Source organism: Saccoglossus kowalevskii, chromosome 12, assembly GCF_978046115.1.
Source record: "Saccoglossus kowalevskii chromosome 12, keSacKowa6.1, whole genome shotgun sequence".
In the NCBI taxonomy this organism is placed as follows: Eukaryota; Metazoa; Hemichordata; class Enteropneusta; family Harrimaniidae; genus Saccoglossus; species Saccoglossus kowalevskii.
This window is the reverse complement of record NC_140652.1, coordinates 32,391,345-32,407,995: the sequence shown is the minus strand read 5'-3', so window position 1 is coordinate 32,407,995 and position 16,651 is coordinate 32,391,345. Positions and strand designations below refer to the sequence as shown.

The window sequence follows — 16,651 nt, the reverse complement described above, 5'->3', positions numbered from 1 at the left end:
TGTGTGTATTCTAACATCAAGGAGATAATATTTAATTATACCTTAAACTTTGAATTCACTTCATCGCTTTCTCCGACACTAGTGTCAAATAGGCACGTTCCATTATTCTTACAATCACATATCTGAACCACTGGTTTGTACGCCGCTACTGCTTTGCCATCTGAGGCTTGGACTTGAAAGACTAATTGTGTTGTATTTACTGGTTTCCAGGTAATAGTTCCCGCTGTAATGCAGAACATACAGATTATTAAGGACACAATACGCGACCTACCATTTCACCTTCACACACTTGCTATGTGACCTTCCTATCCATGTCTCCAAATGAGTGAGTGAGTGAGTGAGTGAGTGAGTGTATGAGTTTAAATGTGGGAGTGGTAAAGTGAGAGTCAATGTGAGTGTGAGTCGAACGACCGACTGACTGACTTAGTTTACTGACTTACTATGCTACTATTTTCTATCTGACCAAGTGATCGGCCGATATGATATCTTTTATGTATCTATTATTAGAATCATTATTAACTACCTACCCATATACTTTACGTTAAAGGAAAGGGGAAACATGACTGGTCAACTTACTCTCTTCCCCGATCTCAGCTCCATCTATTTCTTCTAGAAACCTAAACTTCACTAAATCGCCATTTGGATCTTCAGCGGTGAGTTGTATCGTTGTAGGTTTATTGACTTCTACTCGCAACACGTCAGTTCCATTCACACGAGGTGGATAATTTACTGTTATTGAAAATACACAGCGAAATGTGAGTTGAAATAATTCCATAACATTAGAACATAAGTATCATAGGTTAAGTATTCTTGTATGTTATTGAATCTGTATATAGAAAAATGTAAAATACCTAGCTGTGCTGCACTTTCTTCAAAAACAGTTGATTTGGTTTTAGTGTACAGTCCAATCTCCATTGCCCTGGTTGCCAACGTGTCATAGACGCAATCTATGTTATTTTCACATGCAGTGCGTGTCATGTTTAGAAAGTCTTGATCTTTTTCTTCAAACCTATTTATCAACTCATCAAGGAAGTACGGAATGAAATCCGGATAATTGAACAATTCCCAGGATTCGCCGTCAAGATATGTGAACAATGATGATTCATTAGTTACCATCCCTGCAAATTAGAGCAAAATTAGTAAAAACATATTCTATCATTTCTGTGTAATTAAACACATGTTAGTGATTAAACTGTATTTGATGCATTTAATAACAGTGATAATTCATTTGAATATGCAGAATTTCTAAAAAAAGGATTTTCACAAAATAAGCACCATTTACTTACACGTTTGTCCAAACTCAAACTGTTGTCGGTCAGTGATGTTTCCTCCCGATTCAGAGGGAACCACTATTGTTCCGTTTCTCATAGTGAAGTCATCACTTGTATTATTGTTCCATGTTCCTATGTAATTTATTTAATTGATTTAATTTGCAAAACGCAAACTTTAATATGGGATTGACATCATAGTATCAGTGGTTACTATCAAGAATTTATTTATTCAAGGTGAACAATGTTTCATAATCTATCCAAGGTATATGGACATATTATTTAATCACTGTAGTTTAGGAAAGCGATATATAAATCATTGGTTACACGAGTCATTGTTATAATGTTAGTACAGTCTTTTTAAAGTTATTACGTTAGAATACATACCGAGAAGTCCGTGCGTCATTCCTTTGAATGATGTCGGTGTACTGACAACAATATCCAATATTCCACTTAACTTAGCAACAGAGAACGACAAACCAGATGAAAATATTGCAACTATTCTTGTAGTGTCACTGCTATCTTCTTTCAGCCTCAGTTTAACATTAACCATATCATCACTGTAAAAATCTATATGTAGTGCAATACGGAGATGGTCACTCACATTGTAATGATAATGCTCTAATGATACACCAATTATTAGCATTATATTCCTTTACTGTTATTCAGCAATAATGTATAGAATTAATAATAACGGATTGGACACTATCAAACCAGCCATAATGAGCAATATCAACCAATATTACAGATAATGCAGTTTATGCCAGGTTTCAATACAGTATGCCTAATAATAATATGTTCCCGCTTTGTATAAATGACTGCTTCTCGTAATTGCACATATACAATATCTCTAAAAACAAATTACTGATGTTCAATGTTAATATTTTAATCCAATTTCGCAAATGTTTATATGACTTCACATCAAGCTTTAAATCATTTTCATATTTAGGGTATCATGTATCTTCTCATTTATAAGTATTTATACAAAATAGTTAATTGCTCACCTGCACTCAGAACTGACATGTTCAACATATTTCCATTGACAAATATTTCAATCTCACGTTGTGTTTGATTTGCCTGCGTGCTCTCCAGTTTAGATAATCTAATTTCCACCTTATTTAAGACAAAAATATTATTGATGACATAATACTCATAGGACACTATTTGTTGCTACAGTATTAAGTGTTTCAATGAAACATATACTGTTTTCTAATATTGTAATAATATAGGTGAGTTTCGATCTTAGCTGTATATTCAGTTGAATTACTGTAGACAAATAACATGGGAAAATAGTCATTACATCTAGATTGATACCTTGCTGGAATCGTTTTGTTGGGCAGCAAATCCCGTGAATACTGTTGCAAGTGTTTCTGATCCATTGCTAAACCTGGCTCTTTCAGTTCTTGCCTGTAGTTCAAACCTGTCCTCTATTTCTAACAATGTATATTCTCCTTGACCATTAAATGTATACGAAACTCCATCGAGAGTTTTTAGATGCGGATCGCCAAACATCCAGCCTTAAACAAAAGTGTATATGTAATTATAGTACACATGCAACTCGTATACATCACGAGTATATGTAACCTAGTCTGAATATTTCAAGTTACATATGTGAACATGCTTACCAGAACTCGGAGGTATATATCCTTCACATTTCCCAGCAGGCCTTTTCTCTGTATACATATCACAGAATGCTGGGTCATTTGACATACTGCAACAATAGTATCGTGGTAATAAATCATCATCTGTGAAAGAAAGGCCAGAAGATGTAATAAAGTGTTTGATGCCGTTTGTTTCATACCATCAGTATTTTTGAATTATGAAAACAGTTACCTAACCAAAGCCAGTACATCTCAGGTGAGAAGTCGGTCCACCAACCCCATCCACGGAATATATACTGCCATCTTTCCTGAAAGCTGCTTCTCCAAACATCGCCGTCATACCCTTCAACCAACGAGTGATCTTCTCCTCGATACGCACATTGCATTCCTGCTCCATGTGGATTGGAATTTGCCGTTTGTAAAGTAAAACTCCAACCTAATGCAAAGCATAAGTGTATTAATAGTCAATATTTGGGCTTAGAGTCAGTATAGTTTGCTACAAAACTATAGTGTTTTGACTGATTATTTCTTTTTTTGTATTCATTCTGCTTCATAGAAGCAGGATGTGCACATCATTTCGAAACACAATATGTTATGCCCGCTTTTTGTTGTTGGCTGTTCACAATCACTTATTTTTGTTATTCGACTTGTAAATTATCTTAACTTTTGCAAACACCTCGATTGAATTTCTTGTGATGACGGATGGTGATATAAAGCTGGCTATTCCACAAATGCAAGTTGTTCAATTGTATGTTCGCTAAATATTTGAATTTACCTGGCTAATGTTAGATGTACTACTAGGGTATATCGCGCTGCTGAGGTCATTCCTAAAAAGTGCTATAGACAAGAGGAGTTATGACCAACAGCGTATTAGTTTTATATATGATGTATCTGTACCTCTTCTCCAATTAATGCCTTGTTGTATTTCATCCGACACCCCAAGGTTTCTTTCATCACCACTAAGACCATTGTTTGACGTTGATGGTTGATTTCCTCGTCCAAATGAGTTGTCGTTTTCACCTTGTTGGAATCCACATGGACATCCACTCAATCCTCTATTCCATGTTTCTGGTGGAGGTTGTAAATGATACCAATCCAAACATCGTTTCTTATAGTTTACGGTACTTTTTGTATTAGTTTCTAGTCGTAATATCCAGCGACCTTGTAAACCAGTATTACCTATTTGTAAATCTGGTCGGTATCGTTCAGAGATGTTGAAACCAGTGTGTAAGTTATCAAATCGACTACTCCCACTGTTGTAACCATAGACAACATTGTGTTCTTTTTTGTTCGCATATTTCCACCTCATCTCTTGTTCTCTGTAATTCAGTATTACAAATCCAAATATACCATCTGTTGCTAATAGAGCTTGGAATGTGTTTGGCTACAGAGAGAAATGTAAGTTAAATTAAACCACTTTTGTTTGTGTGCTTCAGTTCCCTAGCTATTGGTTTATTATAACGATGCTATATTTTTTATCGGAGTTCTATATATCGCACTGGCGCTCATGTTATTTTCATACTTAGACCAAAACTTTGGCGGTTTAAATAGTAGAAACAGATTTTTTTGTGAACTTCAGACGCTGCAATTTGACTAAAAGTGCGTTGTTATAGACAAGATGCAACGTCTAATACCATAACAGTGACTAAAAGTCGGCCGGTATGCAATCTGAATAAGAACACAATATTTACAGAAATAGACCTGTGGGTACAACATTGGGTCATATGACCAAGAGCAGTATAAATATGGTAAATCCCCACGACTTTTTGTCTTGTGCTGATTGTAAACTGACCAACTGTGTACTCGTATACAAAATGTAATATCTACAGTTGTATGCATATGCTAAAAGATAATTGAATTCATTGCTAACTTGTACTATTACTCAGAGGAGATGACGTTGTTTGCATGAAACACTAACGTTAAATATTACTTATTAGGTTTCTAGACCTTCAAAGCGTTTATTAAAAACAAAATTGAAAAACGATTGGAAAATTTGCAGCAAGATTTGGTAAATACATCTACCATCTTTACATTTTTGGAAAATAATATCATCCACATATTTTATTTTATTTAAACATTCAAAACTGATCAAAACCTGTTTTCCCTAGTTGTCAATATTATTAGTAATACTTGTGATTACTACTTGGTTGTACATTGACTGGACGCTGGTATGAAAAGGTTGTCTGTAATGAGGCTTATGCAATTTAGATAGAGATTTATCCATAATATTCAGTGGAATAATAAAATCAAACAACCAGTGGAATAATTGTTGTATAATTCTTCGTCATATAAAGTAGAGACATAATATCTGATTGAAGTTTGTATATCTATGAAGCACTGAAGGTCATTACAGAACAGAATAATGTTATTGGAAGTTTGGACTGTTTGAATGATAAGGATACAAGGTGTCCAAGCATTCTCTTCCTCACAAATCTAGCTTGGACCATTTTGCAACAGGAAAACAAAGATTAGATCTATGTCATGCAGCATTTACGTTTATCTCTGCCTTTGTTCTTGGACAATTTGTTGTCATGAACTTCAACGGCTTCCAGATTTGGTTCGAATTTGTAATACTAGTTTATCATAAAGGCAGTTAAAAGCTTTTTAGGATTGCATATTGTATAAAGATCACCCGTAATAGCATGACCAAATCCCTACCTACAGAACGTAGGCCTTATACACATAGATAATGTTACCTTGACCTTAAATTGTAAGTCTTGGAATTACAAACGAAAAATGTGTGTCAAATAATTTTAAAGACAATGGCGATCTTTCTGCGGTGGTTATTGTGATAATACATACATACATACACATATACTGGGTCTTTGATCTTTTATCCCTAAAAATCTTGTGGGTTACATTGGGAAACTGTGCTCCACATGCGAAGTTCCCTGCTAATAGCTCTTGTAGCCCAATACTGAATATACACAAACACATACTGTGACCATGACTATTAACACCATGTTCTGAAGATACGTTGTGAGTCACATGTGAACCACGTCTGCCAAGTCTGATGGCCCTGGCTATTTCCTTCCTGCTTACACTGCATAAACTCATAATGTGACATTGACCTCAAAAGATTTTTTGAATCGCATGGAAAATATGTATGCCAATCTTAATGCCACTGTGTATGCCACTGCATCTTCAGTCATATTTGTTTGGGTATTTTGTGGAATAGTTAATTAAATAGTTTGGCATAAATTTGCTATCAATCCTAAACTGGTAGTAAATTACTGTCTGGCCCGAGTTCGTTATTAGATCACACCCATCATATATGTAAAAAAAATGTTTAAACATGTATTTTTGCGGTTGTGTGCTCATGTGACCTATATAAACATTCTTGTCGTGTCTTGTTTTACGACTAAATTATGTAAGAATTATCACCAATTACATTTTTACAATTTCTGATATTCTGAGATTAATTTTTCTGATATTGCCGGATGGTCATATCAAAAGAGGTCACCCGGAGGTCGTTCAATAATTTGAGAAACATTTTATCAACAATTGTATACGAATCAATAAATTGTGAACTCATAACCACATAAATTATGGCAGGGTATGGTTTTACGTGCAAATACTCAAATGTTTTTAAAAGTGACTACATTTTGATGATGTGATGACGTATGTCAAAACATTTATGAATTTCAGCCCCATCTATATTTAATATTTTAAGGCGATTTTTGAGAGTTTCATATACCAAATGCTTACACCAAATTACAGTTCTGATTTTACATGTATTTCCCAGATACGATATCTAGGCAGTTTGCGTCGGGGGCAAACTACTAATTCAACATGAACATTTAGTTAGCTATGATGTCACAAAATATATACCCGCAAATGAATTGATTGTACTCAGGGTATAGATTACGATACAAGATATATCTTGGACATTAACAATGCCTACCACATGCATATACAGTATTTACTTACATAAGCTTTGGAGTATTTAACACTGAAGTCAGCAACTTCAAACCAGGTAATTTTCAGTATCCATGTTGCATTAAATTTTCCAGGACCGTTTGGATCGTTGTCACCATAAACATCGTATATACGCTTGTTGACATCAAAAAACAAGTCATGATTACTGCTGTCATAGCTATACTCCTATATAAATAATTATATTGCATGACAAACCTTTAGTAATAAACAATACCCCTTTACTGACGCTCTCATACTTAATTAAAGCATTAATCAATGTAGCATTAATACAATTCAGAACAGATAATACTAATTTATTTAAAAATAATAACTATTTTACTACGCCCTTTTCAGGCACGTCTGATAAGTGCTAATATCCCAGCACAGTAAAATGAAAAAAAGGTAAAATATGACAGATTTATTAATATGCCAATGGAATCACTGTTTAGAATATTGAAACTAATCATGGGAGAAAGAATAACATACCTGATAATAAACTTCTCCTATATTAGGGTCTGACATATCTACATCTTCCCAAAATGCAGCAACCATTGGTACTTGATATGAGGAATTAAATATACCATACGGATGTGCATATGCATTTTTCTCGTCATTTTCATTCATAAATACTATTAATCCGTTGTCTGTAAACTGAAGTAAATAACAATATGTATCTAGTGAAAATGGATATTATTTTATTTCTAACATAGTCAACTTCGGAAAATCATGTTATATTCTGTTATGTTAGGTAAACCAGTTAATATATGTTAATACCGAATTGAACCCAAGTAGATATTCTGAAACACAGTGGCATGTAATGCGTTGTAAACTAAAAATATACTTACATACAAACTGTAGTAGAATTGACCCATAAATGGAAAACCGACAGGAGGTTTTATAGTCGGCGATATCAAATCATACAGGTTTTGTGCTGTATCACGAGTAATTCGTCCATCTGCTGTAGAGTCTGTTACTGCCTTATGGTACGTTAGTCGTAACTTGTTATCTTCAACCTCAATACCAAACGGGAACAGTATTATCTCTGAAATATGTTTATGTTGTTGAATTAAACAAAATACTGCCTCAGACATTCTGACAGACATTCAGACATTCAGACAGAAAGAAAGACGGAAGACAGAAAGAAAGAAAGACGGAAGACAGAAAGAAAGAACAAAAGGAGTATTTACCATAGCAGTTGAAACCATTTCCTCTATGTCCATCGATGCATGTACACGTATAATTTCCTTGAGTGTTTTGGCAGATGGCATTATCATCACATTCATCCGTCTCTTCATAACATTCATCAATATCTAATAAGTAGGAAAATAATTTATAATTGAAAAATAATTGTAGCCTAATGGATGTCATAATCTGTGAGAAATATTAAATGTGATTGAAACAATAAAATATTACAAATAGTAATTGTAGACAGCACAACCTGAAACCATCATCGTTTAATTGTGAATGCTGAATTTTACTGTACTCTGTCAGTAAAAAGACTGATCCAACTTATCAATTGCATTTTTAAAACAGTGACATTTATAGCTCATCCTATTATTTTGTAAAACACTTGTTTGTATGTGTGTATTAACTTGTCTATTAATTGAAAATGTTTATTGCGTTACATCTGAATTATGTGTCTGGTGTTTTTATGTTTCATCTCCGTATAAGATCAGTTCAGTATTTACAATTTATTCATGTCAGTGTTGAAGATATGATATGGAGTTCAGGTTTTATATGATGTGTTTGACAATACTGACTCTACTTCCTCTACGTGAATAGTAACACATGAATCCCCGTGATTACATGAGCGTTTATATAAAATTGGTATGAATGTTACAGTCTATTAGTCGACTTAAACATTTCTTAATATATACATTCCAAGGATTATATATTTGTAACAGTGTTTTAATGTGCAGAGAATTGTTTGAACTGCAATACTATACCTGTTTCACAGTTCGTACCAGTCCATCCAATTAAGCATATACACGAATATTGATTGATTTCATCAATACACTCTCCATTTTCACAGGGATTTGATGCACATTCATTTATTTCTGTAGCAGCAATAACATGAAGATAATGGTCATGACGTAGTCGATTTTACTTACGGAAGTTACGCACATTACAATTTCAGAGAAATATTTGTATTTGTCGGCTAGAATCTGAGTAGAATGATTACATTTATAAATTTAACTAATTATTAATTTAACTACATAGATAATTATACATATGATACCAAGAAACTTTTTTGTGACATTTATGCTTTGATGATTACTTGTTAAGACCTTGAGTTCATTTATTACTTGACAGCGAATATTAACCAGATTTGTGGTGATCAGTGAATGGCGCCAAAGTTTGTTAATGTCTCAGGTATATGTGGATTTCTGCGTCGTTTAATACCAGCAACAACAGAACTGAACACTAACTCACGAAACGCGAGTGATGCTTTGAAGGAGCTGATAAAACGATTAGTTTGTGGTAAGTTGTACATAAAATACAATATTGTTCATGAAGAAGATGTCTTAGAAGACTTATATCCAACAGTGTTTATGAACTTGCATTCGACTGACGTTAGTCTTTGACCCAGAGGTCGACACCCTAACTTGACCTGATATGACCTTGACCTCTGACCCCTGAATACAGTGGAAGTACTTTTTGTCGTCTGTTTCAATTGGTGGGTGCCTGCAGTGGCTAGCTGAACTATATATAGTAACTATAATAACAGTATATCTGGCCATTGTTGACTTTTACTATATTATTGATGGCCATCCAGTGAATATTTTCTCAAGGTGTGTTACTTTACATGTTAAGTGTGATCTCTACTACTGAACAAATTATTTACCCTGAATACAAAGATGTATTATGCGTACCAGTACCCCAATGTTTGGTCATTGATGGGTCGTTTTGTTAATAATTTGGTGGCCCCAGTTGATTTTTTTCTGTGAACCCGAGAAACACGACTTTGCCTGTTGCCATTTATCTTAATTGGGCCTCTTGTATGGAAGTTTTAGTTACAGATAGTCCGATTTAAGTATTTCCTATACAATGTATAGACAATGGATATACTCTGATACTTTTACCAAAGTAAACATAAAGTTGACCCGGTCATCTTTCAAATCACGTACTACCAATTCTACTTTTTTCAGGCTATTAAATATACTGTGAAATAAACCCCCAACAAGATCGAGACTTACCATTACAGTTGTGCCCGTCATCAATAAGTGCGTACCCGTCTATGCAGCTACATGTAAATCCTCGGTCATCAGTAGTTCTCAATACATTATGACATGTATGTTGACAGTTTGATAACATGATTAAACATTCATCTATATCTGTACATACGTATATAATCAGACGAAACAATAGTTATATGATTGATTGATTCAAATATAAATGATCTGTGAATTGTAATATTGATGAAAACGCAGCTTTTGTTTTTAACTAAAAAGTCCATGTATTTGCTATGCAATTAATTTTTGTGAAATCAATAATATATACACAGCTTCCACTTGTTTGAGCTGGGCAATACGAATATTTTAGATGGATGTACCCAAACCAAGTTCTACGTAAATATATTCAGATGTACATACCCTCCTGACAATGTGTACCAGTCCAACCACGATCACAGTTACATATATAACCATTGACTTGTTCAATGCATGTACCATCATTTTGACAAGGCATACTTTTACACTCAAGCACATCTAATGATATTGATAATATTCATTTTAAATTTTCAGGCAAGCAGAACAAATAATAGTAATTCTCCAACAAATCACATTCGCTAACATATATAATGGGTTCTATTTTTACACAGACCCGACCCCATTACTGTCAATCACTGCTATATGCTATATACGTCACTTCTGGTAACTTACATAGTTATTTTTAATTTGGCAAGTAACAGAAGGAACGTCAGAATTACAGGATGAAGCCTACAGCGGTAGATGATCGAAATCACAAGAGTGTCATCAATCGCATTTAACTAAATAATAATAGGCAGCGACTTAATTACTGACAAGATGCGGTTATATTATGGAGCCAAGTTTGTCCTCTCCAACATTTTCAATTTAAAGTAGCTTGGTGAACAATATAGTAAATTTACCTTCATCACATGTTATTCCTGTAAACCCGTCGAGGCAATGACAAGTGTAAGTTTCAATACCATCAGTGCAGTTGCCATGGACACATGGTGATTGTTGACACCAATCAATATCTGTTGTAAATCAAATCAAATCAAATCAAATCAATATATTACATATTAATTAATATTGAAACGATGCAAACGTACATTGGCTGGAAGATTTACAATGATACCCAAGTACACAGCTGAGGGTAAATACAAAAATGTATGTAAAGTTTGAAGTAGACAATTTCAGGTTAACGCATAAATTTAAGGTATTTTATCAAATTACAATCAAGGCACGCTAACGACATCGAGTATCCAAGATTGTTGTAGTAAATGTATTCTCAATTCCCTAGTTTTTTCAAGATTATTTTAACTCGTTTAGACAACAAATGGTTATTGGTGGAATGTTGGAAGAACATCTTCAGCTTGAAATATTAATGAAATGAAATAAAGCTTGTCTATTAACATCATTGAATAATATCAACTACACGAACTCTAAAAAACCATTAGTATAAACAAATATATTCTGACATGAAGTGTCAATCGTATAATTTCAAAGGGTGTAATCAATATTTGGTTTTCAAAATATATGTTGCAATATTTGGGAGCATTGAACGAGCTTTAATTTGAAGCCCTTTTTTGATACTCAGTATTGAGATATATAACTAACATATTTACAAGTTAGAATTAGACATACTGTTAGTGCTAAGGCTCAGTTATATCATTAAAGATATTAAAATACCTATTTACCCTGTACTTACAATTTTGTCACAATTTTTACATTTACAAGCAGATATATATGCTAATTACAGTACTTTGTATGAATCGATCCATTCCGTGAACGGCTACTAAACTACTCACTTAAAATAAGCGTCATACAATTACGTAGAACATTTTTGCAATACACTGACACGATGACTCATTAATACATTTAACATACAATTCATACAATTTTGTTCGAAAATCATATATCTTACCTTCTTCACAAGAAACTCCTTCATAGCCTTTACTACAAGTACAGTAAAAACTACCTTCTGTGTTCGTGCATATTCCGTGGTTATTACAGTTTTCATAGTAACACTCATTAATATCTTAAATAAATCATTACAAATTTAGCATTATATAACTTTGTTGAAAGTAATTTTAAAAAGAAATAATTACTGTACCATAATATATCCATCCTAAATCGAATTTAACAATGCAATATTACATTTAATTAGTACACTACAAATAGTAAAACAGTTAGGTAATATTTTAAAATGTTTTGTATGTATATTTACCAACACAAGTTCTTCCATCAGATGCGAGCATATAACCATTAGGACATAAACAGATGTATGATCCTTGTAAATTCCGACATCCGTCTTTATACGAGCATCCATTCGTGGATTCATCAGAACATTCGTTTATATCTAGTATAAAATATAATGACACATTGAAGTTATATATTACAAAAAATCTCAAAACCTAATATTAACCAGTATGCCAATATACGTTAAAAAGACAATTTAAGATCTACCTAATCGCATCAACATGTTCGAATGACTCGGTTGGGAGGGGGTGGGGATGGGGTAATAATAATATTAACATATATTATAAGATACATGAAAATAACTTGTTCGAATATTGTGTGGCGTTCACTAACCTTGACAGAGCCAGTCAATGCTTTGGTGCAAACTGTAACCACTGTTGCAGTTGCATTTAGGTTGGTACGAGTCATCTAGTACGCAGAATCCTTTAAAACACTGTTTGAAACAAGCTGGATGACCTACAAACGAAAGGTGTGTGATTAATATATTATCTAGAAGTTTCATATGTGCGTAGTATAATATTCTTTATATACTTACCTATGATGGTGACAGTGAAGGAACAAGACGCAGTGTTGGAGCTTGGGTCTTCAAACATGTATGTAACAATCGTTTGTCCAACATGAAAGTTGCTTGGCGAGATGTGTGAGGCAGATTTCTGAGTAGCAGTACCGGAATTATCAGTGGCAGAAGCAGGATTCCATGTAACACCTTCTGCACTAAGTGCGCCAATATCTGCATCCCTTGTTATATGAGCAGGACAAGTTACAACTGGAGGTTCATTATCTATGGAAATAACACAGTCAAATCATACATCATTGCACAAAAGTAGTACAAGAAAATTTACCAGTGCAAGACCATAAAACAAATGACTGTAGGCAGTTGAAAAAATAATTCATAATAACAAAACAAAACTGAACTAAAGTACATCGAATTAGTAACAACAGATATTGAACTTATTTTAAATCATCGTTAGTCGTTCTTTACAAATCACCCGATTTAACAGTTTGAATAGAAGATTTGCAATGAATGCTATTAAAAACCCTTAAGAAACGTCTTGCCTCAATGTTTACGTTTGTGTTTGCCTTATTGGTTGTATATGACCTAATAGTACAAAGTAGCGTCAGTATAGCCTCCATAATATAATTTATTTGTATGCCTATCATTCCGCTAATCCTCATTTAGAACATTTAGAATTTAGAGAATTGTGTTATTTGGCATGGAATGTTGTATATTATATTCTGATAATAATGGCTGAAATAGCTAATATCATAAAAATATTCAAAGTACATATTCACCAATGATGGTTACTGTAAAATAACATAGTCCTGCGTTATTGCTAGGGTCTACAAAACTATAGGTAACAATTGTACTTCCAATTGCAAAACTGCTTCCTGGTAATATAGAAACGGATGACTGAGTGGTTGATCCTGAATTATCACTTGCTGTGGCAGGATTCCATGTCACATTTGCAACAGCTGATCCCGTGGCGACATTCTGTGATATGTTATTTGGACAAATGACGATTGGTTTTTCAGTATCTGTAGATTGAAATTTCAAATTACATCGTGAGTTCCATAAATACATCTATAATTGGAACAAATACTTCATTGGGAAGTGACAAATTCATGTCAGCAAATCTCCTTCAGGCTTATTCGGAAAATCAATGCAGCAAGCAATGCAATAACTATACTAAGGACGAATTGGGAATGAGAAACTCAAGGACGTTTTAGAACATTCATAACGTGGGGGAAAATGCAAACTCGATGATCTATACCAAATACGAATTAGGGATGTGAAACCCAAGGACGTTTTAGAACATTCATAACGTGGGGGAAAATGCAAACTCGATGATCTATACCAAGTACGAACAAGTCATGAATGACACAGCCTTCGCTAGTTGTCATTCTAAAGTTGCATGGACATAAATTGGCAAACGTGATTTCTATGGCATTTTCAAGTTTATAGCACTCTCCATCCAGGTCAGCATTATTCTCAGCAAGGAAACCAGATAGCACCAAACCAGTACAACAGGTAAAATGACAAGGAAGTATACAAATCAGATCTGCAAATATGTCAGTGTTGTGTCTGCTTGGATAAACTAGTTTGTGGCCCTGGATTAGTTTCAATATCTCTAAAAAGGACAAGATTACTTCTCATACGACAATGATACAAATAAAGTGCAAAAATCCAGAAAAATATTATCAAGTTTTTATTATCATACATTAATATTAACAAATCATGTGAAATTGTATGTACAGAGAAACACATATTTATGCTTTGGTTGACAGAACTTCTCAAAGTAAAAAACAGAGGACCTGCAAAACTTTATACAATTGTCGGACACGCAGTGAATAGTACCGGTATGTTTTTGTAATACATGCAGTTCCAGCGGCTTTGCTTTCCGAGAAAAAAAATCTGGCTATGCACCTGAAAAAAAAAACAAAAAAAAAAACAAACATTTAGCCCAAAGTAAGCAGAGGTTGTAGCAAATGTGCTCCCATTGGCTGTTGGATTTAATTAAAAAAGATATTTGAGTCTTTTTAGTACGAAAAAATATTACTTAATAAATTTATACCAGCCAGAAAGAAATTGCAGTTCACACTGTACTATTTTTAACATGTTCTACCAAAGTCTAGGATGAACTAATTCAACAGTCTGTTTCCACTCCACAAAGTTGTCAAATTAATATATCAAAAGAAATAAAAAAAAACTATTGAGAAAAATACAAAAAAATACATTTAATATAAAAGCAGATAGAAGTGCATAAAAAACTAATCAGCAGAGGTAGTGATCATGTAATAAAATTTCCTTTGAACTGGATTGCATTGTCTCAGATTGGCTGCTAATTTGCATATTAATTTGCATACTAATTACCATATTGTAGTATTAAAATATATAAAATAATATCTGAAGTTTTGAAAAAAAAATTATGACTATTAAGTCAACATCATTAAAATTGAGGATTACGTGAATTTGACCCCCTTCCTAATATTGTTTCACATATCCCTTAAAAACATGGCCGCCGTTAAATCCATCTCAATCGAGGTCCGTAATTTATTTTCCTGCTCATAATGGAGATAAATTATGGTAGCTAAACATTGAAATTGTCACCCTGACTTCAGTACCGAAATAAATAGCTGATTGGGAAAATGTGTCTCTGTTGACAGAGGTTCGATTTACCGATAAACTTCAACACCGCATGGAGCATAGAGGTCCCGGTCACGAGTGCAGTAACGCACGCGGTTATAATATGTACTTCAAAGGTAATTTAACAGCGATGATAGATTCATTGATATTTAATTACAGTACTTTTCAATTTCATCATTGCTTTCGGTTGGCCGAACTTGACTTGTGTTTTCTCGATAATTCTAGTCTAATATGTCGTCACGAAACCAAGTTTCAATCTGCTAGCAGTTGCCAATGAACACCGGCAACAGCAATCGTACATAACAGAATCACGATCAGCGTGTTCTAAACTTTTACGTTTTTATTATTCCAGTATTTTATTTGCCAAACGTTATTCCCAAGCCTCCTAAATGACGAGATAAACTTTCGATTTACACGTTTCATAACCAGTTCTTGAACTAATAGCAGGACTGTTTTTCTGGCAAAGTGTGACACTGTGCGATCGCTAGTTTCTCACTAAAGTCAGGACACAAAAGGATAAATCAAAGTTCATAATAAATACCAGAAGCACAGTTTCTTACCTTTGAGATAGAATTTAATCTATGTAAGCCTTGTGCAAAGAAAGATACAGTCCCGGAATAAAATATCCTCAGACGAAATCGACGGCGATTTCTTTAGTTAGACTGGTGCATGCGCACTACGGTATTGCCAGTTCTCTTGCAAGATGTCGTTAAAACTCGGAATTTCCCGGCAAATTTAGGCACTTGTACTAGTAAAATGTTGAAAATCACAGAAAAACACAATGAAAGTTTGCCAAATCAAAAAAATACTTGGCGTGCATATGTATAGCATTGAGAATTACATTTGCACCAACTTTGAAAAAAATTGGACAGAGCATATCATATCAAAGTTATAAGAGGTAAAAGACGGACGGACGGACGGACGGACAGAACCCAATCTATAAGCCTTCGGCAGACTTCGTCTGCGAAGGCTAATTAGGAATCTGAAACCCAAGGACGTTTTTGAATATTCATAACATAGGGGAAAATGCAAACTCGATGATCTATACCAAGTACGAATTAGTAATATGAAACTCAACGACGTTTTAGAACATTCATAACATGGGGGAAAATGCAAACTCGATGATCTATACCAAGTACGAATTAGGAATCTGAAACCCAAGGACGTTTTAGAATATTCATAACATAGGGGAAAATGCAAACTCGATGATCTATATACCATGTACGAATCAGGAATGTGAAACTCAAGGACGTTTTAGAACATTCATAACGTGGG

The 16,651-nt window shown here is 34.0% G+C and overlaps 1 protein-coding gene across 1 annotated transcript in view; it reads right to left on the bottom strand.

Moving 5' to 3' along the window:
* The window catches only part of LOC100372549 (uncharacterized), a 47,644-nt gene that overhangs the window by 25,349 nt on the left and 5,644 nt on the right, over positions 1–16,651 (bottom strand). Inside the window, exons 5-27 of the mRNA XM_085506570.1 lie at positions 13,525–13,767; positions 12,767–13,012; positions 12,565–12,687; positions 12,200–12,331; positions 11,897–12,010; positions 10,896–11,006; positions 10,381–10,494; positions 9,985–10,122; positions 8,734–8,844; positions 7,975–8,097; positions 7,633–7,829; positions 7,274–7,438; positions 6,800–6,973; positions 3,767–4,253; positions 3,102–3,305; positions 2,894–3,013; positions 2,583–2,785; positions 2,273–2,381; positions 1,656–1,838; positions 1,287–1,403; positions 852–1,118; positions 577–729; positions 42–223 (exon numbers count right to left, since the gene is read on the bottom strand). Of these exons, the coding sequence (XP_085362696.1) occupies positions 42–223; positions 577–729; positions 852–1,118; positions 1,287–1,403; positions 1,656–1,838; positions 2,273–2,381; positions 2,583–2,785; positions 2,894–3,013; positions 3,102–3,305; positions 3,767–4,253; positions 6,800–6,973; positions 7,274–7,438; positions 7,633–7,829; positions 7,975–8,097; positions 8,734–8,844; positions 9,985–10,122; positions 10,381–10,494; positions 10,896–11,006; positions 11,897–12,010; positions 12,200–12,331; positions 12,565–12,687; positions 12,767–13,012; positions 13,525–13,767 (4,016 nt within the window). The remainder of the gene's footprint in view (positions 1–41; positions 224–576; positions 730–851; positions 1,119–1,286; positions 1,404–1,655; positions 1,839–2,272; positions 2,382–2,582; positions 2,786–2,893; positions 3,014–3,101; positions 3,306–3,766; positions 4,254–6,799; positions 6,974–7,273; positions 7,439–7,632; positions 7,830–7,974; positions 8,098–8,733; positions 8,845–9,984; positions 10,123–10,380; positions 10,495–10,895; positions 11,007–11,896; positions 12,011–12,199; positions 12,332–12,564; positions 12,688–12,766; positions 13,013–13,524; positions 13,768–16,651) is intronic.